Source organism: Erinaceus europaeus, chromosome 9, assembly GCF_950295315.1.
Source record: "Erinaceus europaeus chromosome 9, mEriEur2.1, whole genome shotgun sequence".
NCBI lineage: Eukaryota > Metazoa > Chordata > Mammalia > Eulipotyphla > Erinaceidae > Erinaceus > Erinaceus europaeus.
Window position 1 is genome coordinate 9450492 of NC_080170.1, and position 26404 is coordinate 9476895.

The 26404-nt window shown below is 51.5% G+C and overlaps 1 protein-coding gene across 4 annotated transcripts in view; it reads left to right on the forward strand.

Moving 5' to 3' along the window:
• The first annotated feature begins 2324 nt into the window (after nt 1–2324).
• SFXN1 (sideroflexin 1) overlaps nt 2325–26404 on the forward strand; it is a 29757-nt gene continuing 5677 nt past the window's right edge. For 2 of the 4 annotated variants that reach the window (XR_009551485.1, XM_007524366.3), the window contains exons 1-7: nt 11354–11525; nt 16453–16623; nt 18336–18434; nt 19625–19700; nt 20494–20579; nt 22441–22568; nt 23515–23564. Coding sequence is in view for 1 of the 4 variants with exons in the window: in XM_007524366.3 (XP_007524428.2) it covers nt 11362–11525; nt 16453–16623; nt 18336–18434; nt 19625–19700; nt 20494–20579; nt 22441–22568; nt 23515–23564 (774 nt within the window). In the remaining 3 variants the exon portion in view is untranslated. Of the gene's footprint in view, nt 2421–11353; nt 11526–16452; nt 16624–18335; nt 18435–19624; nt 19701–20493; nt 20580–22440; nt 22569–23514; nt 23565–26404 lie in introns of those variants that run through there. The other 2 variants (XR_009551484.1, XR_009551486.1) reach the window with 2 other exon arrangements.

Below are 26404 nucleotides of genomic sequence, written 5' to 3' on the forward strand. Positions count from 1 at the left end.
TCACCAGGTGTTAGGTGAATTCCTCTGTCCCTAAGACAAAGCCGGGAGCTCTGGCCACCGGTGACCACCAGACTGGCCCAGGGTCACCGTGTCCCCTGCCACCCTCTCAAGGCTGCTTTCAGTGAGAGTGACCGAGAGAGCTGAAGCCCCTCCCACGCAGGGTTCTCACGCCTGGAAAATGAATGAAATAAAGGGGGTGTGAGGCACCCTGGGTGGCGGGCAGCACCCAGAGCACAGTCTGGCAGGGCACGGAGACAAGGGGCCCCGGGGAGGAGCCAGGCCGGAGCGCGGGGTCAGGAAGGGCGGGGCGGCTCCCTAAGGGGGGGGGGTCCCCAGGGAGGGAAGGTCATCAGGGAGGGAGCGAGGGTCCCCCAAGAAGGGCGGGTCTCCAAGGAGAGATGGCCACCCATCCCACACACACACCCTGGGAAGAAGGGTCCCCAGGGTGAAGACACCCCCCCCCCCCCGTCCCGGAAGGAAGAGTCGCAGGGGGGAGGGTCCCCAGAAAGATGGATACTCCGGAGGGGAGTCCCCCGGGAGGGCGGGACCGTGGGGAGCAGAGTGGGGGCGCCAGGGGAGGGGGGGTGGCCAGGAGGACTAGTTCACACGAGGGCGGTCCCCTGGCAAAAGGGGTGGGGGTGCAGAACCCCGAGAGGTGGGCCCCCGGGAAGAAGCGGGCAGGAGAGAGGGGGAACCCCGGGAGGGTCAGTCCTCACTAGGATGGTGCCCCCCACCCCGAAGAAGGACTCAAAGAGGAGGCCCCCCCGGAAGATGGTTGTCCCGGAGGCGGGTCCCCTGGAGGCAGGGCGAGTCCCAGGGAGGTCGGGTCTCCCCGGAAGAAGTGGGGGGTGGGGACCCCGAGAGGTGGGTCCCTGGGAGGATGGATTCCCCGGGTAGGTAACCCCCGGAAGAAGTGGGGGGCTGGACCCCAAAAGACAGGTCCTCTGGGGGCTCAATGTCAAGGAGGCGCGTCCCCAGGACGGTGGATGCCCCCGGGAAGAAGGGGGGACCCCAAGAGGCGGGTCCCCTCGGGGAGGGATGCCCAGGAGGGCCGGCTCCCCGGAAGAAGTGGAGGGGCGGGTCCCCGGGAGGCGGGTCCAGCACGTGCCCGCGGACGCGCGCCGCCCTGACCTCGTGGCTGGTCGCGGGGCCGCGCGGCGTCGGGGGCGCGCTCGGGGCCGCGCGGGCGGGAGGCGCTTCCGGCGGCGGCGCGGGCGGCGGGAGCAGCGCAGGGGCGCAGGGGAGGCGTCGGTGAGTGGCGGGGACCCCCGGGCGGGGCCTGGGCGGGAAGCTGGAGCCGGGCGGACTTCCTAGGACGTCCTGGGGTGCGCGCAGACCCGCTGCAGGGGTGCCCCCCAAGCCTGGGAGTGGAGATCAGGGCGCTCCCGCCGTCCCGTGCCATGCTGGACACTTGGGGGCGGGATGATGCCTCCCTGAACTGGCGGGACCCGGCCGTGCAGCCGCCTGACGGCGCCCCACCTGGAGGCCCCTGGCGAGGGGCTGGCCCCCCCATGGTGGGGGTCCCCCCGGCTGCCCCCCAGGGCCCTGCCACGCTGTGTCCCCCCCTCCGGCGCCACGTGACACCCGCGGGGAGGGGGGCCAAGATGGCCGTCGCGGGCACAGTCCCTGCCCCCCAAGTCCCTGGCTTGTCACAGTTCTCGGGCCCGCCCAGGGAGACAGTCACCCCCAAACCTGCCAACCTGTGCAGGTGACGGGCATGCATGGAGCCTCCTCCTTGCAGCCTTACAGCTGGGGGGGGGGGGGGCTGGAGGTTGCTGGTGGAGTCGCTTTCCTCATCCAAAGGAGAAAGCTGGGGTTCAGAGAGGTTGAGCAAGCTGCCCAAGGCCACACAGCCTGGACGCCCCGCTGAGCAGCCTGTCACTGAACTTGGGCCTAGTGCCCCAACTCTGAGTGACCCCGGGGCTGGGGTCACGGCTGCCTGAGCCTTTCCCCTCTGGTCCTGGATGCTTCTGGGTGGCCTCTCCCTTTTCTGCGCTGGACCAAGTCGAGAGGGTTCTGCAGCGTCTCTGGTACTGAGAAGTCTGGTACTCAGACATCTGCCTGGCGAGGGTGGGGGCATCTTGGGAAGAAGAGCAAAGGCTCTTCCTAGAAGCTCAGGCATATCAGGCTGCTCTCTCTCTCTCTCTCTCTCTCTCCCCCCTCCCTCCCTCCTGGGCACCACTTAGCTCTGGCTTATGGTGGTGCTAGGAGTTCAACATGGAACCTTTAGAACCCAGGGCTTGAAAGTCTTTTTGTAGAGACATTATGCTGTCTCCCCAGCCCTGGCAGGTCCTTTCTTCCTTCAAGTCTGCAGGTGTCGGGGGCCAGGCAGTGGCACAACTGGTAAATTGCACAAGGATCCAGGTTCAGGCCCGACTCCCTACCTGCCGGGGGTTCGCTTCACAAGTGGTAAAGCGTAGGTCTGTAGGTGTCTTTATCTTTCTCTCTCCCTCTCTGTCTCCCCCTTCTTTCTCAATTTCTCTCTGTCTTATTCAGTAAAATGGAAAAAAATGGCCGCCAGAAGTGGATTCATAGTGCCCCAGCGATAAACTTGTAGGTGAAGGAAAAAAAAATCTGCAGGTGTCTCACTCCAAAATACTGGTGTTTGGAGACCATTGCTCATCTGAAGTGTGTGTGTGTGTGTGTGTGTGTTTACCCCAGGACAGGGTGGGGTGGGCTAACTTTCAGGCCTCCTGGGCTCTCAGAAAAAGCCAGAGGGCTGTATTGCCCACTGTACCTGGGTGAGGGGTGGCAGGGATTAATTCAAGGCCTGCAGAGAGTTGAGAATGTTCTGGCTGTTGTAGAGTTCATGTGATCCCCTATGGAGGGGGAGAAGAAGGTGCAGCTGGGGGCCCCTTCCTTCTCCTCCTCACTTCCTGCATAGACAGCTCAGGCCATCCCCAGCGTGACCTTCAGAACTGAGCCTCCGTCCACCTTCTCTGCTGCCTTAGAAGGAAACCAGGCCTCTCCGCCCTGCTCTATGATGCTGGCTGGCGGTGAGTGGTGCAAGGGTTGGAGTGTCAGGTGTTCGAGGTTGGGACCTTTCCCTTGAGGTCAAAAATCAGGAATCCATGGCATTAAGTCCTTAAAGAGGAGGCTGACTGAAAACGAGCTGAGAAAGGGCGAAACAGGTCAGCGAAATAGCTCACTTGGAGAGTTCGATGCTTTGCCGTGTGTATGGACCCTGGTTGGAGCCTGGCTTCCATCACATTGGAGGAAGCTTCAGTGATGTCAGTCTCTTTTGCTCTCTGCCTCTGTCTCTCCCTCTAAAGAAAGAGAGAGAGAGAGAGGAAGAAAGGAAGATAGTGGAAGGTGGAATGACTAACTTTAGGGTCTGGGTGATAACTCATAGGCTAAAACACCTGCCTTACCAGGTGCACCACCCCGTAGGACCACAGTGAACTATAGTGTGTGTGTGTGTGTGTGTGTGTGTGTGTGTGTGTGTGTGTGTGTGTAATAAAAAGAATGCAAAATGAGTCCAGCCGTAGTGGAAACGCTCAAGTAATAGGTCTTACTGCTGCATTAATTAAAAAAAAAAAAAAAATCTGTTGGGGGCCAGGCGGTGGTACACCTGATTAAGCAACATATTACCTTGCAGGGACCCAGGTTCAAGCCTCTGGTCCCCACCTGCAGAGGGACAGCTTCACAAGCCGTGGAGAAGGGCTGCAGGTGTCTCTCTCCGTCTTTATCTCTTCCTCTCCTCTCATTTCCTCTCTGTCTCTATCCAGTAGTAAATAAATAATTAGCTTTAAAAAGATTTTTTTATTAAATGTGTAGTTAACCACTATTCATTCATGGAATATTTTCACAGACAACCTACAGAATCTGTGGGCTGACTCCTAGTAAGATCCAGAAATACGATGGCCTGGCAATACCTGTATTTTTATTTTTGCCATCAATAAGAAATATGCTTGACACCCAGTTAGTGACACAGACTACAAAGAGCGAGGACCCATGCAAGGATCCAGGTTCAAGCCCCAGGTTCCCCACCTGCGGGGGGGAAAGCTTCACGAGTGGTAAAGCAGGGCTGCAGGTATCTTATCTTCCTATCTCCCTCTGTCTCCCCCTCCTCTCTCATTTTCTCTCTGTCTTATCCAATAAAATGGGAAAAAATGGCCATCAGGAGCAGTGGATTCATAGTGCTGGCACCAGGCCCCAGTGACTCGAGGCACAAAAGGAAAAAAAAAAAGTGCTTGGTTTCAGAAAACCTGGATACTGGCATGGTCCTGAAAAAAAAAGTCAACAGGTTCCCTGAGAATCGTTTTAAAGTCCAGCTGCTGAAATGTATTCACTGAAACATCTTGACTTGTTGACTTGATCTGATATTTTATGTCCCTGAGTTGACATAGAAATCCATGAGGGGAGTGGCATACAAGGACCCAGGTTCAAGCCCCCACTCTGCACCTGCAGGGGGGACGCTTCATGAGCAGTGAAGCATAGCTGCAGGTGTCTTATCTTTCTCCCTCGCCCCCTCAATTTCTGCCTGTCCTGTCAAATAAAAAGAAAAGAAAAATTGAAAAAAAAAAAAAAAAAAGGGAGGAGTGGGGAATGGCTGCAGGAAGTGTTAGATTCGCAGTGATGGCACCAAGCCCCAGCAATGACCCTAGTGGCAAAAAAAGAAGGCAACTCACTCTGAGAGGAGCAAGGTCGAACTCTCAACGCCTGACCCCCCAGCCCCGCGATCTCCGTCCTGCAGTGAGATACAGCAAGTTCCTTACCCATGCGTGGGCTGACCGAGTGCCTGTTGGCATAACTGGTGTAGTAAGCTGGGCAGTAAGGTTAGAGGTCGGGCAGGGAGAGCACACAGACTGGGGTCTTCTGGAAGGCCACCAGGATGGGCCTCCCTCTGTCCCTCTGCTTCTTACAAAGCTCCTGGGACTGCACTCTGGGTCCGTCCTCAAGTCCTGAGCAGGAATTTGACCGTTTTTGTAGGCCGATTCCAGCATCCCAAACGGAAGCCAGTAGAAGCTGAAGACATGAGTGAGAAGGGGGCCGGGGGTGTCACACCTGCTTGAGCATACATGTTTCCATGCACAAGGACCCAGGTTCAAGCCCCCGGTCCCCACCTGCAAGGCGGGGGGGACTTCATGAGTGGTGAAGCAGGGCTGTGGGTGTTTTTCTCTCTCTCTCTTCCCCTCTCCCCTCAATTTATCTCTATCCTATCAAATAACTAAATAAACATGAAATTGGGTGAGAGAGAGCTCCACCCATGCTAAGAGGGACTAATCCACCGGGCCCAAAGTTGATTGTATCATGGGATAGGGAGGACGGGGGCAGGGAGAAGACAGGTGGAAGACAGCCATCCCCCCAGGCCTTCATGCCATAATTCCATGCGCTAGAGAATCATGTCCAACACAAACGCAAGACCAGTCAAACGTGCCTGGAGAATGAATCTAATTCGAGGTCCGAGCTCAAACCTACCCTGCTTACACCCAGATGCACTGGGGCAGTGTCCCAATGCCAAGAGAGTTAGGCAATGTGCTGCTGAGTTGGCAGGATGGCCCTTGACAGAGCCATCACCTCTGGCCTCCCAGGATGGGCTCAGGGGGTGCATACCATCAAGGCACACAGGACCCATGCATCATCCGGCTGGTATCCCCTTGGGCTTGACCCCTGGCTTTTCTGAGTAACTGCAAAAGAAATTTTCTCTGAGGGCTGAACGGAGGCTTCAGTGATTAAGACACAGAGAGCCCGCTGGTGACACTTAGCCGTGTCTCCAGAAGCAGTGACTTGGGCGCCACCGGGGCCTTAATGAACCAAGCCTGGACACTCTTTGCTCTTTGAAAAGCTGGGTCCTTTCTCCAACAGCAAGTTCCCCGCTGGGTGGCTGCTGTCACTGTTAATCTTTAGCCAGGGTGAAAAAGGCTTCTCTTCCCCCAGCGCCCCGTGGCACCACGTGCCCTGCCAGTTTGTTTTCTGTGAAAGTTGGAGGGTCTTTCTTCCCCATCAGGTAAACATTTTCTTGGCCTGTGATTCAAAGTGTGCCATGAAAGTTATCTTGGAGAACAGTTTCCCTTTTTCATTGTTTTTTTTTTAATTTAATTAAATTTATTTATTGCTGGATAGAGACAGAGAGAGACACCTTCAGCCCTGCTTCACCGCTTGTGAAGCTTTCCCCCCACAGGTGGGGAGCTGGGGATTGAACCCGGGTCCTTGTGCACAGTCATGTGTGCATTTAACCAAGTGCGCCACCACCTGGACCCTTTTTTCTCATTTTTAAAAAGTTCTTGATGGTCTTCTGGAAGCTCAGGCAGCCTGGTTCCATTCCGTCTGCCCTCCACCACCCTCCCGCCCCCACTGTCAGTGACATTCTGGGCAGGAGGACTGTTACCTCTCCCCACAGAGCAATGGCTTCTGCTCATGGTCCCCACCTTTTTTTTTTTTGGGGGGGGGCTTACCCTGGTTAGCGTTCCAGCAAGCAGTTGCATTGTGGGTAAGTGTGAGGGGCTCCCATGGCCTGTCCAGGTGGCCAGGTGCACTGTTCTCTCTCCAGAAAGATTGAGACTGACCGTTAGCCATGACGCTCTGCCTCCATCCAGCCCCCTCTCCTCCCTGGAGATCAGGGTGGGGATAGATGGACATTCCAGCCTCACCTGGCATCTAGCCCCTCCCAACACCCCCCAATTCTTAGGTGTTTCACCCAGAGTCACCGAAGAGACACCTTCATCCCATCCTAGGCTTAGGAGATGTTCAGGGGTGAGAGCCTTGACGCAGGAGCTGTAGATGAAAACAAATTCTCTCTCTCTCTCTCTCTCTCTCTCTCTCTCTCTCCATCTCTCTGAGAATCCCTTCCTCCTGCTAAGTTACAATGTTGCCAGACCCCTCCACAGCCCTCAGAGCTGACTCTGCCCTCCATCTTGTGCCTGAGGAGATGCAGGGCCTCACCCAGTAACGGCTGTGGAGAGAAGGTGACAGCACCCAGACTCCAGCCCAGGCTGCCTTGACTCAAGGCAGCTCTGACCCAGCAGCCAGTCAGAAGGGGAGGTGCTGGGCACTGGCCATGGGTCAGGGTGTCTTCATAGAGGCACCCAGTCAGAACGAGTAAGCCCAGCACCCAGCCTGGAGGGCCCTGGAGCCAGTCAGACCCTGGCCTGGTAGGTGAATGGGTTTCTTTCTTCTTTCTCTTTATAGTCTTCCTGACATAGCTTCCCGGTCCCGGGTGTCCCTCTTGGACATCAGAACCCCAGGTTCTGCTGAATTAAACTCTCCAGGGAACTAGCTTCCGGGTCACAGAGTGGTGTCAGGGGTCATCTGGCCACTTAGTGACGTGGAAAAGCTCAGGGTTTAAGAGCTGGGAGAAGTGGGTGAAGGCACCCCCGCTTGCTCAAGGGAGTCCTCCCACTGTCCTGGTATTGCTCAGAGGATCAGAGCTGTAAGAACGGCTCTCAGACTAAGTGGTTATTACATGTTATTGGCTTCCGCTGGAAGGCCCGATTATGTTGATAAAGACACAGACACTTAGAGCAGTACGGCAGTGTCTTCAAGGTCACGGGGTGGAAGGTGAGGCTGGGACTGGAACTTGTGTCCGTGACCTCCATATACACAAACTCCTGGCAACTACACATCCCTGCCCTCCAGCTGGGGGGTGGGTGGGTGCCAAGTGACATATATATGGAATCTGAGGGGGAGGGAGAGACAGAGAGAGACCTGCAGCACTGCTTCACAGCTCTTGACGTTCCTCCCCCCTACAAGTGGCAACTGGGCGCTTGAGCAAATGCTCAACCAAGTGTGCCACCACCCAGCCAGGAAATTTTAGCCAACTTCTGATTTCTTCAAGTTACTGTTTTAAGTTATAAAGTTAATTCTACAATCTCCTGGCCAACTCCCCAGCCTTCTGGAACCTTCCTTCGCAGGTCAACTGTCACAGAACCAGGCACATCTAGGCAAAGACAGGACCGGCTCCTCTCCCCTGGGGGGCAGATTCATCCCCCCACCACCACCACGCAAAACATAGGGCTGGCAGTTCACACCAACCAGGCCTTGGAGGTCAGCTCTGCTTCCAGATAATTCTACAGAACCAGCAGCTCTGGGGAACCAGGCTCCCTGTTTCCGGGGAATAGATGGATGGATGGATAGATATATCCCCTCTAGATTTTTCTGTGGGGTGTCCTGGGGCTTTCAAATCAGGCTCACTCGTTTCACTAGAACAATGGGGTCTTTTGGAACCTGTGGGCAACCTGGGTCCTAGTCATTCCTCTGCAGTCAGACTCACTCGGTCGTGATCTGATAACCCGGTTCACTGGCTTAGGCCGCAGAGCTGGCTCAACCTGTCAGACCACAAGCTTGCATGCCTAAGGCCCCAAAAGTCATGTGTTCAACCACTGACACCATCTGTGCCAGGGCTGAGTGAGGCTCTAGTCTCTTCCCTCACTCCACTCTCTCTCTCAAAAATAAAAACTTATTTATGTATTTGCTCAGGTCCGGTATATGATGGTGCTGGGGGTTGAACCTGGGACCCTGTGCTCCCACCCGAGCTATGTCAGGGTCCCTGGGGCTCTCACATGGCGAAAGAGGGTCTATAAGTGGATTGGGGGAGGGGACCTTTCAATTTCCTGTTCACTGTGTACCTGGACTCTTTCTGAGGCCTAGTAGAGGCCTTTGGTGGCTACTGAAACCTACAGTCACTTTTCATCTGGGAGATAAGGAGCAAAAGGACTTGGAGGGGCCAAGCGGAGGCATACCAGGTGAAGTGCACGTAGTACTAAGCACAAGGATCCAGGTTCGAGCCCCCGGCTTTACAAGGAGGGGGGCTTTGCAAGCAGTGAAGCATGTCTGCAGGTGTCTTATCTTCCCCCCCTCCTCAATTTCCCTCTGTCCTGTCCATTAAAATAGAAAAAAAAAAGGCCATCAGGAGAAGTGAATTTATAAAGCTGGCACTGAACCCTCGAGGGAATTAAAAAAAAAAAGGAGTTGGAGAATTTTGTCCTGCAGGGACTCTTAGCTAAGACTCTGTTTATACTAAACTTTAACCAAGACCCTGACTTCTTCCCTCCATTAGGAGATTGTCTCTGTCTCCTTCGGGCATCTGCATATGGAACACGGAAAGGATTCTTCGCGTAAGGAGGGTTTTGTCTGGGGTCATCTAACGCTATAATTACGCTGGTCGCACCATGCGTGGTCGTCACTGGACGTCGCTTGGTCTTAGCGTCTGAGGTAGCCGTCAGCCACAGAAAAGCTCGCCTGAACCCCTTTCTGTCCCTTCACCCCAGCCCCAGTCACCTCTCCAGCCTCCTTGGCCACAGCTTAGCCTTCTCTGACCTCTGAACGCTGGGGTCCTGGGACCTCTTCTCCGCTTCCGTTCACTTCCTCGGCTCTCCTCCCAGGGAATTCTCTTGTCTCCATGAATGAAATTTTCAGAAGGTCCACTCTGCTGGCCACCTGCCTGGCCTGCCTGATTAATCTGGGATTTTTGACTGAAGTTCAGTAGTAAGAGCACCCCGACCGGAGGGAAAACATCTTGGAAGCTGGAATAAGAAGTCAGTGGCTTAAAGTCTTGATAGTGGTTCCATCTTCTATTAAAGTGACACCAGAGAGGGGCTGGGTGGTGGCGCACTTGGTTGAGTGCATGTTATGATGCACAAGGACCCAGGTTCAAGCCCCTAGGCCCCACCTGCAGGGAGGAAGCTTTGTGAGTGACAAAGCAGTGTGGCCAGCGTCTCTCTTTTTTGCTCTGTTTTTTCCCTTCCCTCTCAATTCTGGCTGTCTCCAATAAATAAATAAAGATAATTTTAAAAATTAAGAAAAAAGATTACACAGAGAGATCCCATCTAAGGGGGTCACCAGCTCTGGGGGGTGGGGTGGGAACAGGCATCTTTATTTATCATGGATTATTTATTTATGAATAATAAAATTATCAGCATTTTCCATCATGAAAAAGAGAGAGAAAAGAACTAACATTAAAGGGGCAGACTCAAGATAAACATTTAGTACCTGCAAAATTCTCATGCAACAAGTACCCCAGAGAGGGTGTATTGCTCCAAAGCAAAGGACTCTGGGGAAGGAAGGGGAGGGGCGGGGTGAGGAGAGCTTTTGGGTCCTGTTGTAGGACCAAGTTGGAGGCGAGTGTTGTGCAGAGAACTTCCACGGGGGATGAGAGATGGTTTACCCATCTGTGCTGGAACTGTTAACACTCCCACCCCCAATAAAAGTGATTTTAAAAAGAAGAGTACCAGTAAATCAGAATGCTAGACTATAGACTACATATCAAGTATGTCGGCCTCCTTTATCATTTTTTAAATATTTATTTATTCCTTTTTGTTGCCCTTGTTGTCTTATTGTTGTAGTTATTGTTGTTGTTGATGTCGTCATTGTTGGATAGGACAGAAAGAAATAGAGAAAGGAGGGGAAAACAGAGGGGGGAGCGACTCCCCTGCAGGTGGGGAGCTGGGGGTTCGAACCGGGATCCTTACGCCAGTCCTTGCGCTATTTTCTTTTTAATTATATTATGACGTGTTCAGAAAATGTACAGAAACATTAATAATGGTTGTTTCTGGGTGGTGAAATTACAGCATTGGGTTGACTTCTTTATTTGTGAACGTGTACACGAAGCCAGCGTGGGTTACAACAACAGAAAGCGGTTCTAAAAATACCTATTACTCTGTCAGAACTTAGTTATTTTTTTTTTTGGGGGGGGGAAGGTATAGTTCTTAGCCAGAAAGAAATTGGTGTTTTCTTAGTAGAATAATATGCCCCAGTGTGGTTCCAGTGCGTGCACTTGTCAGATGTGTCTTCCCCACTGTGTTGCCGCCAGACTGCAAAACAGAGATGCTCAGACAGAGCTGGCGCTGTACATGCCGAGCAAGGCTGAGAGAAGCGGGAGAATGTCTTCCTTGGAGCATCCTCACGCAGAAGCCTTTTTGCATAGTTGGGCCCATCTACTGGTGGGCAAGATGAACTGAGAGCACAAGTCAGTAGTCAGTTAGCATTTGTTGTTTCACCTGGGGGCGAGGGAGAAGGGATTTTTAAACTTGAGAATTTTGTGACAGCTGTTACTTTAAAAAAAATTTTTTTAATATTTATTTATTTACTTATTCCCTTTTGTTGTTATATTGTTGTTGTTGTTGATGTCATTGTTGGATAGGACAGAGAGAAATGGAGAGAAGAGGGGACGACGGGGGGGGCGGAGAAAGATAGACACCTGCAGACCTGCTTCACCACCTTTGAAGTGACTCCCCTGCAGGTGGGGAGCCGGGAGCTCAAACAGGATCCTTACACCAGTTCTTGTGCTCTGTGCCATTGATAGCAAAACTGTTTTTGCAAGCAGGGGGGCTAGTAAGACTTGAGGTGAAAGGCCCAGGGACTGTGGGATGTCTCCATGCCTCGTGACTGACTTGGACTTTTTGACCTTCCACAGTTGGGAAGATGTCGGGGGACCTGCCACCCACCATCAACATTGGAGAGCCTCGCTGGGATCAGAGCACGTTTGTGGGGCGCGCCAAGCACTTCTTCACCGTGACGGACCCCCGGAACATCTTGCTGAGTGATGAACAGCTGGAGAACGCCAGGAAAGTGGTGCACGATTACAGGTACCGCCCAAGCTCTGCGTGTCCGCTGACTGTCCTACTAGGGCCTCCTGTCAGCCTGGTGTCTGAAACGGCCCAGGTGGGCTTTTTTATGGCGGCTGCAGCAAAGAAGTCAAAGTCTATACCCCAGCCTACTGCATGCAGAGGGAAAAAAAGAACGTATTTTGCTAAGACTGAACTATGATGATAAGGTTATTGGGTCTTTCAAATTGCCCTGTCATCTTTTTTTTTCTTTCTTTCTTTCTTCTATTTTTTTTTTTTTGTTTGTTTTAAATTTGTGATGAACAGGGGGTTACAAGATTGTAAGATGACAAGGTCTAGCCCCACGCCACACCCACCACCAGAGTTCAGTGTCCCCAGCCTCCCGCCTCCCAGAGATAAACACCAGAATTCTCACAAGTCTTAGGAACAATTTGCTTGCTCCTGTGGTGGGTTTTGTTTGTTTGTTTTTTTCATGTAAATCAGCTCTCCAGATTCCACATCAGACTGAAACCATCTGGTGGTTGTCTTTCTTCTCTTTACTTAGTTCACTAAACATAACCATCTCCAGTTCCATCCATTTTGTCCCAAAGGACATACTATCTTTTTTTTTTTTTTTTTTTGATTTGCAGGGTAGTATTCCATGGGAAGGAAAAAGGGAGAGACATTTGGATGTAGTAATAGGTGTAGGTGTGACTTGGAAAGGAAGAGAAAGCAGGACCACAGGGTAAAGAAAGGGGATGGGGGGCTAGGGGGTGGCAAATATATACAAATATAGACAGATAGTCGTAGAAATAATAGTTAACCCATAACACCTGTGACCTGAGAACTGCTGTAGCTTCCAGTGGAAGGACTGGGGACACAGAACCCTGGTGGTGGCAACGGTGTGGGCAGGGTCATATCTCTGTCATCTTGAAATTTCGTAAATCAATTTCGACCGCTAATAAAATTGTTAAAAGAATTCCGGATTCCAAAGGAGTCGCTTCAGCTGGAAGCAGGACAAACAGGGGGGTCAGTCCGTGAGTAAACGGCCACAGGAGACGGGCAGCAGGAATGGGCTCTCCATCTAACCCAGCACCTAGCTGCCACAGTCAGCCAGTTACTGATTCTCCACCAGCCATATGGGGGGAGGGGAGGGGGAGGGGGAGGGGAGTGGTGGGGGCAGCCTAACCCAGGCGCCATACATGCTGGGGCCCATGCTCGGAGACTCTTATGTGTGAGGAGTTTGCGGATAACTTTCCTGGGTCAGAGCCCTCCGGCTGCTGGGTTAGGCATTGATCACACATCAAGTCTGAAGTCGTCAGATAGCCAGCTAGAATGTGCGGCCTGCCACAGAGCCAGCCTGTTGGCGACCAGAATGTAGCAGGTGCAAAGTGGACTCGGAATCCTGCCTACCTGAGACCTGGAGAGACCGTTAAACCACTGTCACCTCGATGTATATAGTCACAAAGATGGGACGGGGGAGACAAGCATGATGGTTCTGCAAAAGACTCTCCTGCCTGAGGATCTCAGGTCTCAGGTTCGATCCCCAGCACCACCATCAGCCAGAGCTGAGCAGGGCTCTGGAGTCCCTCTCATTCTCTGTATCTTTCCCTCTGTATCTCTTTCATTCAAAATAAACTTATAAAAAAGAATAATTTTTTTGAGTCATAAAGAGGTAGCAAAGAGCCTTAAACTATCGGACAAAATGTTGATCTTCACTTAGAGGACTGGTAGACAGCCTATTACCTAGCTATTGCCAACTAGCTAAGTAGCACTGCTGATCAGAATAGTCCAGTCAAGCCCATTGCCTGAAGTCACAGAGAAATGTCAGAACCCTGCCCTCCAGCCCTTCCTTTGAGGGGAAGTGGTTCCCTGTGTCCTGTTACATGTGTTGAGTGCAGGGGTCTGTCTGTGGAGCCAGTGGCTTTCCCCAACCCGTGAGTGGTGGCCTTCTCTAATTCCTGGGCCAGACAGATAGAAGATAGTTGGATGGATGGATGGATGGATGGATGGATGGATGGATGGATGGATGGATGGATAGATAGATAGATAGATAGATAGATAGATAGATAGATGATAGAAGATAGATGAAAGACAGACAGATGATAGAAGATAGATGAGAGATAGACAGAAGATAGATAGATAGATAGATAGATAGATAGATAGATAGATAGAAGATAGATGAAAGATAGACAGACAGATGATAGAAGATAGATGAGAGATAGACAGAAGATAGATAGATGGATAAATAGATAGATGATAGAAGATAGATGAGAGATAGTCAGATAGACAGAAGATAGATAGATAGAAGATAGATGAAAGATAGACAGACAGACAGATGATAGAAGATAAATGAGAGATAGTCAGATAGACAGAAGATAGGTAGATAGAAGATAGATGAAAGATAGACAGACAGACAGATGATAGAAGATAAATGAGAGATAGTCAGATAGACAGAAGATAGATAGATATAGATAGATAGATAGATAGGAAATAGCTCACCTCATAGTGCACTGCTTTTTCATTTCAGTGGTCCAGGTTTGAGCTCAGCCCCACTGCACTGTGGGGAGCTTTGGTGCTTTGGTGTCCTCTCTCTCTCTCTCTCTCTCTCTCTCCCTCAAATAAAATGAATCCTGAGTCAGAGGTGGGGCTGGAAGTCTGGGCCCCCAGATTCCCTTGCCCCTGAGCCATGTGCTCTCTGGTCTCCATCGGCGGGCGGGCAGCCCCTCGTCCTCCCTTCTCCTCCCTAAGAAATTCCACCCGCGGTGTAAGGTGTCCTTGCTCACTAATTCACGAACGACACCGGGAGAAAGCAGAGACAGAAAGGCATCCCAGGAGGAAAGAGCGGGTGACAGACCTCTGGGGCACAGCGCCAGATGGACACATATCTTTATCTTTCTCCCTGGCTCTCTGGTTATTTCTTGGCATTCACTCTGACTAGTATTAGTATTCTTCACAGCCTGTTAAACACAGCAGCCCTCCTTACTGCCCAGCCCGCTGCGAAGCAGGGAGTCTGTGTCTTCTCTTCCGCACTATTTCAGGGAGCAGGCAGTAGAACTTGAAGAAGAAGGGCTGCTCTCCAGCAGCTGACCTCTCATTTCCCCCCTAATTCAAATTGAGTCTGTGTTTCCTGACCGCTGTCAGAGCAGTGGCAATCAAGTTAGAGCCTGTGTATCAAAGTCAGGTCACCGGAGCCATCTCTGATGCTTTTTGTTTGTTTTGTTTTAGTTTTTTCTACCTCCAGGGTTATCACTGGGGCTCAATGCCTGCACTACAAATCCACTGCTCCTATGGCCATTTTTTCTGTATTTTTTTTTGGATAGGACAGAGAGAAATTGAGAGACAAGGGGAAGATAGAGAGGGGGGAGCAAGAGAGACATCTGCAGACCTGCCTCACCACTTGTGAAGCGACCACCCTACAGGTGAGGATCTGGGGTCCTCGAGTAGGGCCTTACCTTTCGTACTTAACCGGCTTAACCCAGTGTGCCACCACCCCACCCCCTGCCATCCTTGCTTTGCAAGGACTCCAGCCATCGAGTGTGGATCTGACTCTGATCAAGAATGATCTCGTGGAAGTAGGTTCTATCCACGAAGAGGCTGTTTCTGCGGGAGGTCAACTTCAGAAATCAGAGATGGGCGTGAGTTTGTTTGTTTGTTTCTTTGTTTGTTTGTTTTGGGTGGGGGGGGACATTATTTATCCCTGCACAGACGTTAGAGGGAATATCTGAAGATGGAGAGATGTTATCAAATAAAAACGTGCTTCTAAATCGGGGAGTATGGCACGATTCCCGCCTTTGAATAAACACACAGCGTGTGTCAACCCTAAGAAGAGTCAGATGTGCCCATTGCCATGGTGACAAGGAAGTGAAAGGCTTGAATGGTTTTAATTGTCCTAATAAATGTCTGTGTTTTACAAGTTCCTGGTGATGAATCTGTGTTCCTTTGATAAGGAAGTAGTAATAATAATAATTGTAATAATAATAAAATACAAGCTTTTCCCTATTCCAGGTTAAAAAGAAAAAAATAATCAATATTCTTGATTGTCGTGGCTTTTGTCTAAAGGGTTAGGAATATTTCAGGATGGGGCCTGGTTAAACACACACATTTCAGCGCTCAAGGGTCCAGGTTCAAGCCCTCAGTCCCCACCTGTAGGGGGAATGCTTCATAAGTGGTGAAGCATGTCTGCAGGTGTTGTCTGTCTGTCTGTCTATCTCTCCCCACTCCTCCCCTCTCAATTTCTCTCTGCCTCTATCCAATAATAAATTAAAAATAAATACAAGGGGTTGGGCGGTAACGCAGCGGGTTAAGCACACATGGCACAAAGCACAAGGACCAGCATAAGGATCCCGGTTCGAGCCCCCAGCTCCCCACCTGCAGGGGGGGGGGTCACTTCACAAGCGGTGAAGCAGGTCTGCAGGTGTCTGTCTTTCTCTGGCCCTCTCTGTCTTCCTCTCCTCTCTCCATTTCTCCCTCTGTCCTATCCAACAACGACGACATCAATAACAACAATAATAACTACACAACAATAAAACAAGGGCAACAAATGTGGGGGAAGCAAGTTAAAAAAATAAACAGAAATAGAAATTAAAAAAAAATAAAAATATTTCAGGGGTAGCAAAGCCCAGAGTACATTTCTTAAATCTGTCCTTTAAGACAAAGGCAACTTCAGAGTTGAAGACCGCCCTGACTGCACGGGTCTGTTTTGTTTTGTTTTGTTTGCCACAGACACAGGCGATTGAAGAGATGGGGGCTCTGAGATGTTCATTTTGAATGCTGGGGACTCTTGTGCTGTTAAAGTGTCACAGGCTTTGTACAGGCGTCTCACTGTCACTCCACCCCATGCCCTTGTCTGAGGGAAGCTCACACTGAGGAAACTCCTAGCTTTTTTTTTTTTTTTTTTTTTGTCTCTGGCGCACCAGTGAGCAATCTGAAATAACCAATGGCCACATCACTTGTTGTTTTTCTCTAGGCAAGGAATCATCCCTCCAGGTCTGACAGAAAATGAGTTATGGAGAGCCAAGTATGTCTATGACTCAGCCTTCCATCCTGACACGGGAGAGAAAATGGTCCTGATTGGACGGATGTCGGCTCAGGTGCCCATGAACATGACCATCACGGGATGCATGATGACCTTCTACAGGTGAGCGCACCCCCCCCTACACACACACACACGCACACGCACACGCACATGCACATGTGTTACCAGAACCCTGCTCAGCTCTGGCTTACGGCGGTACGGGAGATTGAACCTGGGACTTTGGAACCTCGGGAATGAGTCTCTTGGCATAACCAATATGCTATCTCCCCAACCCTCCCCCCCGACACACACACACACACACACACACACACACACACACACACACACGTTATCCACTTTCCTGCATGGAAGCTTCAAGTTCATTCTAGGTGCTTATAGTTTGGGAGAAATACATGGCCTTTCTTGTTGAGCTGCGTTGTGTATAAATAAACCCTCTGGGTTGTTCTAAAGCAGGTTGAATAACCTTCCCACCCACCCCCACCCCCAGCTTAGACCCAAAGGAAGTGAAACAGAAAAAGAAAAGACAGCGTCTCGGGGCAAATTCGCCTTTTAGTCAGCTCACGTGCTGAAGGTTGTGTCCGAACAGATGCAGACCCGAGGCGTGGAAGCCTGCACAGCTGGCCAAGAGGCACCAGAGCTGCTCAGTCTGCAGGTGGCTTCTTTCTCTCCCCAAGAGGAGGACCTTGGCCTTGGTTGGGGGCCTAGCCACTGCCAGCCCCGATACATTGAGGATCCGACCAGGACAGATAGCTTCTTCCTTCATCTGAGCTTGGGCTTAACCCACAACAAAGCAAGGAGGAAGCCCAGGAGATGGCACGGTGGCGGATCAAGGGTTGGATTGAAACATGAGTCCCGAGTTCGATTCCCAGCATCTCTTATGCCAGAGTCACTCTGTTTCTCTCCTCCTCCTCGCTTGCTCAAAAATGAATATGTGTTTAAAGAAGCGGGGGGGGGGGGGGGATAGTGTAATGGTTATGCAAACAGACCCTGAGGCTCTGAGGTCCCAGGTTCAATCCCTCACATCACCAGAGCTGAGCAGTGATCTGGTAAAATAATAAAAAAGGGGGTGGGTGGGTGGGGAGGGAACCAAGGCACACTGGGTTAAGCTCACATAGCACAAAGTGCAAGGACCTGCGCAGGGATCCCCGTTCAAGTCCCCAGCTTTCCACCTGCAGGGGGAAAGCTTCACAAGCATTGAAGCAGGTCTGCAGGTGTCTCTCTCTTTCTCTATTTCCCTCTCAATTTCTCTCCTATTGAAAAAAGAAGGAGATGAAGAAGAAGAGGAAGGGGCAGAGGGTAGATAGCGTAATGGTCATGCAAAGAGTCCCTCACTCCTGAGGCTCCAAAGTCCCAGAATCAAGCCCATGCACCACCATAAGCCAGAGCTGAGCAGTGAGCTGGTAAAAAGAAGAAGAAAGACAAGAAGGAAGTGGGGCCAGGCGACGGCACACCTGGTACAGTGCACAAGGACCCAGGTTCAAGCCCCCGGTTCCCACCTCGGGGAAAGCTTCATGAGTGTTGAAATAGATGCGGGTATCTCTCTGTCTCCCTCTCTACCTCCTCCCCCCTCTCTCTAATAATAAATAATTTTAAAAAATTAAAAAGAAGAAAAGAGAGGGAGGGAGGGCAGAAAGAAGGAAGGGAGGAAGAAGGGAACGGCCAGAATCGGACAAGGTTGGAAGCCTGCCCATCCACACAGCCCTAGTCCCTGTCCCAGCTCCCTCCCTCCCTCCTCTCTGCCTCCCTGGGTGACTGCCGGGTCACAGGGGACAGTGGGCGGTGGCATGGTGAGTGTGACAGCCCCTCTGTTTCAGGACCACGCCCGCCGTGCTCTTCTGGCAGTGGGTCAATCAATCCTTCAACGCCGTGGTCAACTATACCAACAGGAGTGGGGACGCGCCCCTGACCATGAAGTAAGCCCCCTGGTCGCTCGCACCTTTGCCTGCTGGCCCAGTCCTCACTCACACCGCCCTGCTCTGGAGTGTATTTCTCAGTCTCAGCCCTGCTCCTGTCGTATTACCGATGTTTATTCCTAACAATGGAGCTTCCCCCAGTGCTATGGTACTTCAATGTGATACCAGGGCTCCAAACTGAGCCACATACAAAGCAAGACACACATCCTACCTGGCAAGCTGTCTCTCAGTCCCCAGATGTCTTTAGACCTTCTCTCTCTCCCTCCCCTCTTCTCTGTATCTCCTCTTCCCCTCTCAGTTGGTCTTGGTCCTATCAGATCAAAATAAAATAAAAAAATTAAAGGAAACAGGCCAAGTGTGGCATGCCCGCTTGAGCACACATTGCAGTGTGCAGGGACCTGGGTTCAAGCCCCTGCCCCCCCCACAGGGGGGATGTTGCAGAAGCAATTCTGCAGGTATCTCTTTCTCCTCCTCTATCTCCCCCTTCCTTATCCATTTCTGTCTGTCTCTACCCAATAAATAAATTTAATTATTGAAAAATGGCCACCAGGAGTGGTGGGTTCATTGTGCAGGCAGTGGTGGCTGGAACACGCACACGTGCGCACACACAAACACACGCACATACACACACGTGCACACACATGCACACACTACATTTCTTTGATTTTTTTTTTTTCTCTTTCAGTGGATGGATGGATGGATGGATAGATGGATGGATGGATTTTGAGTATTGTTTTATTCTGTATTGTTAGAGAGGGAGAGATGGGGAGTGACACCAGGCACCCCTCCACTGTCCATGGGCCTCCTCCGGTGCTGCCCACGGCACTCCCAGGTGGTGCTGGGATGGAGCCCAGTGCTTCCCACTGGCAAGGCTTGCACTCTGCCTGCTGAGCCACCTCCCAGGTTCCATAAGTCACATCTATTATTGTAGCAAAGCCGCCAGCTTTAGCCCCATAAGCGTTTCCCTCCATTTCATGTTCCCCGCCCCCTCTCCCCCCCACACACGGAGACGTCCTGTGTCTCTGCTTGTTGTGCCGGCTGACTAGGTCCCCGGTGAAGAATGCAGGTGGGAGGCGGGGTAAGAACCAGTGTTGTATCTCCATTTCCAGCAACTCCTTTACACGGCCTCAGAAGACAGGCCCCCAGATCTCGCTGACCCTTTCTTTCTTTCCCTCTCTTCTTTCTTCCAGCGAGTTGGGGACAGCGTATGTCTCAGCCACCACCGGTGCTGTCGCCACGGCCCTGGGCCTCAACGCCCTCACCAAGGTACCGGCTGTCCGTCCGTGGCATGAGGCTCCTGGGCTGGGTCTCACCCTCGGGGCCCTGAGCCTCTGCTCTTCCTGAAAGTGGCTCCCGTCGCTGGCAGCCTCTCATAACAGTCAGCGTGCTCCCTGCAAGTTGTGATCACAGCTTCCAGTGGGGGGGACAGGGGTGTGGGGGCTGAGTCTGGCTCTGACTGGCTCTGTGCGTTTAGGATAAATGTCCCCCCAACAGAACAGAGCAGCCCACACTGTGCCTCTGGCCCCTCGTTTCTGAAGAACTGGGGGAGCAGAGGCCAGTTAGTGATGCACCCAGTTTTAGGCACATGTAGCACGAAGTGCAACGACCCGCACAAGGATCCGGGTTCGAGCCCCCGGCTCCCCACCTGCAGGGGAGTTGCTTCACAAGCGGTGAAACAGGTCTGTAGGTATCTGTCTCTCTCCTTCTCTGTCTCCCCCTCCTCTCTCCATTTCTCTGTACCATCCAATAAAACAGGGAAAGAAAAAAAAAAAAAAAGGCCTCCAGGAGCAGTGGAATCATAGCCAGCATCAAGCCCCAGCGATAACCCTGGAGGCAAAATAAATAAATAAGTAAAATAAAAAGAAGTGAGGAGCCGGATTTGAACCATGGCTGCCCCCTCCCCCGTCAGCCCGCGTGATGGAGAAGTGTCCATTGTCCCCGGTGCCCAGCTGGGCACAGACACCCCCTCTGCCCCAGAGATCTTTGTTCCCACCTCCCTCTGCCGGTGGCCAGGAGCCCCGGGCCGACAGGGTCCTCCTGGAACTGTCTCTCCCCGCAGCATGTCTCCCCGCTCGTCGGCCGCTTTGTCCCCTTCGCCGCGGTGGCCGCCGCCAACTGCATCAACATCCCGCTCATGAGACAAAGGTGAGTGCACCCCCCCTGCTGCAGGGCCCTCGTCACCCATCACCCCCGCCTTAGCTGAGGCCCTCCACGAGGTGCCCTGCGGGCTACAGGGGCGCTGGGGGTGGAGGGCAGGGGCCGAGTGCTCGCTGACCACCTCTGTCTGGTCAAACATCTGGAAACGTCTCCAACGTGCACCTGGCATCTGGCTGTACTGGGGCGAGGCCATGCCGTCGAGTGTCCAGGGGAAGTTTTGGATCCCAAAAGCCCCTTGGCCGGGCTCCCTTGTCTGCGGGGTCTTCCTGGTGGCTTCCAACCCTTGCAGTCTAGCTCAGTCCGACAGCGCACTGCTTCACCACATGCACAGCCCAGGTTCAAGCCCAACGCCGCCGCCCTCCGAGTTTAAGGGTGCTTCAGAGCTGTGGCCTCTCCCTCCGTCTCTGTCTTCTACTTCTTTCATCCTTTTTTAAAATCTTTATTTATTGCATAGAGACAGCCAGAAATCAAGAGGGAGGGGGAGGGAGAGACAGAGAGACACCTGCAGCCCTGCTTCATCATTCCTGAAGCTTTCCCCCTGCAGGTGGGGACCTGGAGCTTGAACCTGGGTCCTTGTGCACTGTGACTCATGCACTTAAATCAGGTGCGCCACCTACTGGCCCCTCTGCTTCTCTATCTCTGTCTTTAAAAAAGAAATTATGATTTTTTTTTTTTTTTTTTTTTAGAACTGCAAAGAATCGAGGGCCCAGAAGGTGCCTTACCTGATTTAGCACACAAATCACAGTGCTCAAGGATCCGGGTTCAAGTCCCCGGTCCCCACCTGCAGGGGAAAGTTTCACAAGTGATGAAGCAAGGCTGCAGGTGTCTCTCTGTCTCTTTCCGTCTCTCCATCTTCCCCTCCCCTCTCAATTTCTCTCTGTCTCTATCCAGTAACAAAAAAAAGGAAAAAAAATCATGAAATATCGGGACCAGGTGACGGTGGTGCACCTGATTAAGCACACACATTACAGTGTGTAAGAACTCAGATTCGAGCCCCTGGTCCCCACCTGCAGGGGGAAAGCTTTTTGAGTGGTGAAATACATCTGTAGGTATCTCTCTGTCTCTCTTCTCTCTCAATTTCTGGTGGTCTCTATCTAATAAGTAAAGATAATTTTTAAAAAAATTTAAGAGAAGAAAGATGGAGAGAAAAATAAAAGCATCTAGCTGAGGCTACAGAAACACAGGGTCAGGACAGCGACACGGTTGTGGTTGACAGGTGTGACTAGTTGCCGCTGTGCTTGTTACTAGCTAACCAGGTGCTAATTACTCTTTCAATGCATAGAAACAGAAATTGAGGGAGTTGGGCGGTCGCGCAGCCGGTTAAGCACAAAGCGTTAATGGACCGGCATAAGGATCCCGGTTGGGGCCCCCGCTCTCCACCTGCAGGAGGGGCACTTCACAAGCAGAAAAGCAGGTCTGCAGATGTCTCTTTCGGTGTCTCCCCCTCCCCCCCCAATTTCTCTGTTGTATCAAAATGGGGAGGGAAAGAAAAAAGGAAAAAATGGCCACGAGGAGTAATGGATTCATAGTGCTGGCACCCGACAGGAAGCAAAAGAGAGAGACAGAGACAAAGAGACATCTGCATCCCTGCTTCACCACTCATGAAGCTTCCCCCACGGGTGGGGACCAGGGTCTCAAACCCAGGTCCTTGCACAGGGTAATGTAACCATGTGTGCCACTGCCTGAGCCCCACCCCTCCCTTTTTTTTCTTTTTTCCCAACCAACACTCCTGGTGTGATTTAACTTGTGCGTCTACCCCGTGAAGGTGAGCCTCGCACCTGGCGTTCACTAGGGCATTTTGGCCGCCCAGGCCCCCCATGGACCCTTGTGTGTGTGTTTTGCTCTGCAGGGAACTCAAGGTGGGCATCCCAGTCACGGACGAGCACGGTGCCCGTCTGGGAGAATCAGCCAACGCCGCCCAGCAGGCCATCATGCAGGTCGTGGTCTCCAGGATCCTCATGGCCGCCCCTGGCATGGGTCAGTGGGGGCAGGAGGTCAGGGGTGGGAGGGACAGACAACTACCTAGCATGAGAGGAGGCCCACCAGGAGGTGGTGGCTGGTGGCAGGTGTCCCCGGGCAGGGACACCTGGTAACGGCCATGTCTGTTCCCTTAAGGTCTGATACATTCGTGGCAGCTTCCTGTCTGTCTCCAGACGGTTTTCCCATCATGCACACCTGTCATGCCAATAAAATAAATAGTTAAGAGGCAAGGGGCCTGCCTGGGTACATTTGGCGAAGTACATGTATTACCATGCACAAGGACCCGGGTTCAAGCCACGCCTGGTCCTCATCTCACTTCAGGAGTGGTGAAGCAGGGCTGCAAGTATCTTTCTGTTTCTTCCTCTCTAGCCCCTCCGCCCCCAGTTTCTCTCTGTCCTATCAAATAAATCAATTTTTTTTAATTAAATAATATAGGGCTGGGTGTTGGCTCACCTGGTTGTGCACACATGTCACAGCGCACAAAGCCCTGGGTTCAAGCCCTCAGTCCCCACCTGTAGGGAGGGAGAAGCTTCACAAGTGTTGAAGCAGGGCTGCAGATGTCTGTCTGCCTGTCTCTCTCCCTTGCTATCTTTCCCACCCCTTTCGATTTCTCTCTGCCTCTATCCAGTAAATAATTAAAATATTTTTAAAATAAAAAAAAGAAATCTTTAAAAAAGTTAAAATGTAACTCAGGGACCCTTTTATTCAAGAGTATCAAATGCTCCAACTGGCAAAAGTATTGCATTATAATGGGTTTTTTTTCCCCCTTTAATCTAGAGAATGAGAATGCTGGATTATTATTTTTTTAATACTAAAAGGATTTTAAAGAGCACTTCAAGTCAGGGCCATAAACCTCTTATCAAACAGCTGCAGGGAGGGGAGGTGGAGGGGACTGAAAATGGGCTCTTAATCGGAGTTTAAGTGGTGCTCCTTCTCCTTCCAGCCATTCCTCCTTTTATCATGAACGTGCTGGAAAAGAAAGCCTTCCTCAGGGTGAGTCTGCTCTTGCTCTGCGGGGCGCTGAGTGGAGGGGAGAGTTGTGTGTGTGTTTGTCTGCCGATAAATGTGATAAATTTATCAAGACGATAAATTTGAGTCCCCCCCCCAGAAAAAAAGTTTCAAATCCAAGGTGTTATTTTGTTTGTTTTTTAAGCTTTAATGAGGATGAGAAAGCAAACAAGGATATGGGTTCAAGCCCCCGCTCCCCACCTGCAGGGGATGCCTCACAAGCAGTGAAGCAGGTCTGTAGGTGTCTTTCTCTCCCCCTCTCCATCTCCTCCTCCTCTCTCAATTTCACTCTGTCCTATCCAATAAAATGGAAAAAAAGGCTGCCAGGAGCAGTGGATTCATAGTGCAGGTGCTAAGCCCCAGTGATAACCCTGGAGGAAATAAATAGGATAGAGGATGAGAGAAGCAAGAACAGGCGGGGACAAGGTGTGTATAGAGCATAGAGTTGGCCCAGGATATAGAGAAAAAATCCCTCAAAAGTCCTTTATAAAAAGCACCCTAGGGAGTCAGGCTAAGCAGGCACTGCAGGTTAAGCGCACGTGGCACAAAGCGCAAGGACCGGCATAAGGATCCCGGTTCAAGCCCCCCGCTCCCCACCTGCAGGGGAGTCGCTTCACAGGCGGTGAAGCAGGTCTGCAGGTGTCTATCTTTCCCCCTCTCTGTCTTCCCCTCCTCTCTCCATTTCTGTCCTATCTAACAACAACGGCATCAATAACAACAATAATAGAAAACAAGGCAACAAAAGGGAAACTAAATAAAAAAATTTTTTTTAAAAAAGCAACCTAGTTTTTTAGAACAGGATCTTTTTTTTAATCAGATAATCACATGAGAAGATGTTCAACTTTTTAGGCATCAGGGAAATCTGAACTGAAACTCTTTGAGCCACCACTAAATACTGTTAGAATGTCTAAAGTGTAAAAAGACTGACCATAACAAGTGTTGGTGAGGAATTGGGGGAGCTGGAACTCTCTTACCTGCAGGCAGACATACAGAATGCTACTGCCACTCTGCAAAATAGTTCAGCAGTGGTTTGGTTTTTGTTGTTGCTGTTGTTGTTAAGAGTTCATTATTGTATTTATTTATTCATTTTTTTCCATTTTTATTATCTTTATTTCTTGATTGGATAGAGATAGCCAGGAATTGAGAGGAAGAGACAGAGAGACACCCGCAGCCCTGCTTCACCACTCACAAAGCTTCCCCACCCCCCTGCAAGCGGGACCGGGGGCTCAAACCTGGTCCTTGCACATTCTAATACGTGTACTCAACCAGGTGCAATAGCATCTGACTCCATATTCTTTCATTTTCGACGGGGAGGGGGGGCATTGCCCAAGTCTGCCATGTACAAACATTGCTGACACGTGAAAGAACCAGAACTCTCATACTAACCCGGATACGGCAGGTCTGGGAAAAGCCAGGGCAGGAGCTGACCATCTCCGATGAGCCCTCTGCCATCTTCGAGCACAGTCAGCGGCCCAGGAGACATTATTTCCTCCTCTTGCTTGCCTTTGAAGGGTGCTCCCCCCACACACACTTAAGCTCTACATCTTGCTCCCCCTGACAGCCCCGTCTTCCTTCCTCTGGTCCTCGTGGCTTCCCTTGCGCGGCGCCTCACTTCTTCTTCTTCTAGCATTTGCCCTTCTTCCATAGCCAGTCAACAGCATCAGGTTGAGCCTGATGTCAAGTTTCGAGACCTCCTTTGAATCTGGAGAGGTGGCAGTCGTTGACTATGTGGGTCGTAGTCTGTCTGGAGCCGCAGGGGCAGTTCGGGTCGTCTCTGGCCCCCCAGCGATGGAACATAGCGGCGCACCGGCCATGGCCTGTTCGATAGCGATTGAGGAGGGCCCGATCATAACATGCTGGGTCAAAGCCGGGTTGACGCTTGCAGGGGTCTGCGATGAGGTGTTTGTTCTTTACCTCAGCTGACTGCCAGCTCTGTTTCCAAGAGTCTGGAACAGAGAAGTTCAGTGTAGGCGTAGGGGACCAGATTGGGTGACGAGACGTCAAGCGTTGGACAGGGTGGGCGAAGATATCCGCGTATATTGGCAGGTCCGGTCGAGTGTAGACGTGGGAAATGAACTTAGATGATGCCGCATCCCGACAAATATCTGGCGGGGCGATGTTGCTAAGAACTGGCAGCCATGGAACCGGGGTGGAACGGATGGTTCCAGAAATTATCCTCATGGAGGAATATAATTTGGAATCGACCAAGTGGACATGGGGGCTACGGAACCATTCCTGGGGCACAGTATTCTGCAGTGGAATAGCATAATGCCAGAGAGGATGATCGTAGTGTGGAAGCGCTCACTCGGGCGCAGTCTCAGGGACCCAGCAATGCCTCTCAGCAAGCCTCGTGTGACTGCGGCCTTTTAGCAGCTTGTGTGAAGTCTTGTCACAGTGGCTGCTCTCATCACTCCAGTTCCCAGCCTGGTGGCCCCGTTTCAATGGCAATTTATTCAAATAACTCCGAGTCCTTTTATAAAACTAAGCATCTAACAGCATTCATCCTCCCCCAAGACCCACCAGTTCCCCATTAGAGAAGTGATAGGCGGGAGTCGGGCGGCAGCGCAGCGGGTTAAGTGCAAGAGGCGCAAAGCACAAGGACCGGCTGTTAAGGATCCAGGTTCGAGCCTCAGGCCCCCCACCTGCAAGGGAGTCGCTTCACAGGCAGTGAAGTAGGTCTGCAGGTGTCTGTCTTTCTCTTCCCCTCTCTGTCTTCCCCTCCTCTCCATTTCTCTCTGTCCTACCCAGCAACGATGACATCAATAACAACAACAATGAAAAACAAGGGCAACAAAAGGGAAAATTAATTTAAAAATTAAAAAAAA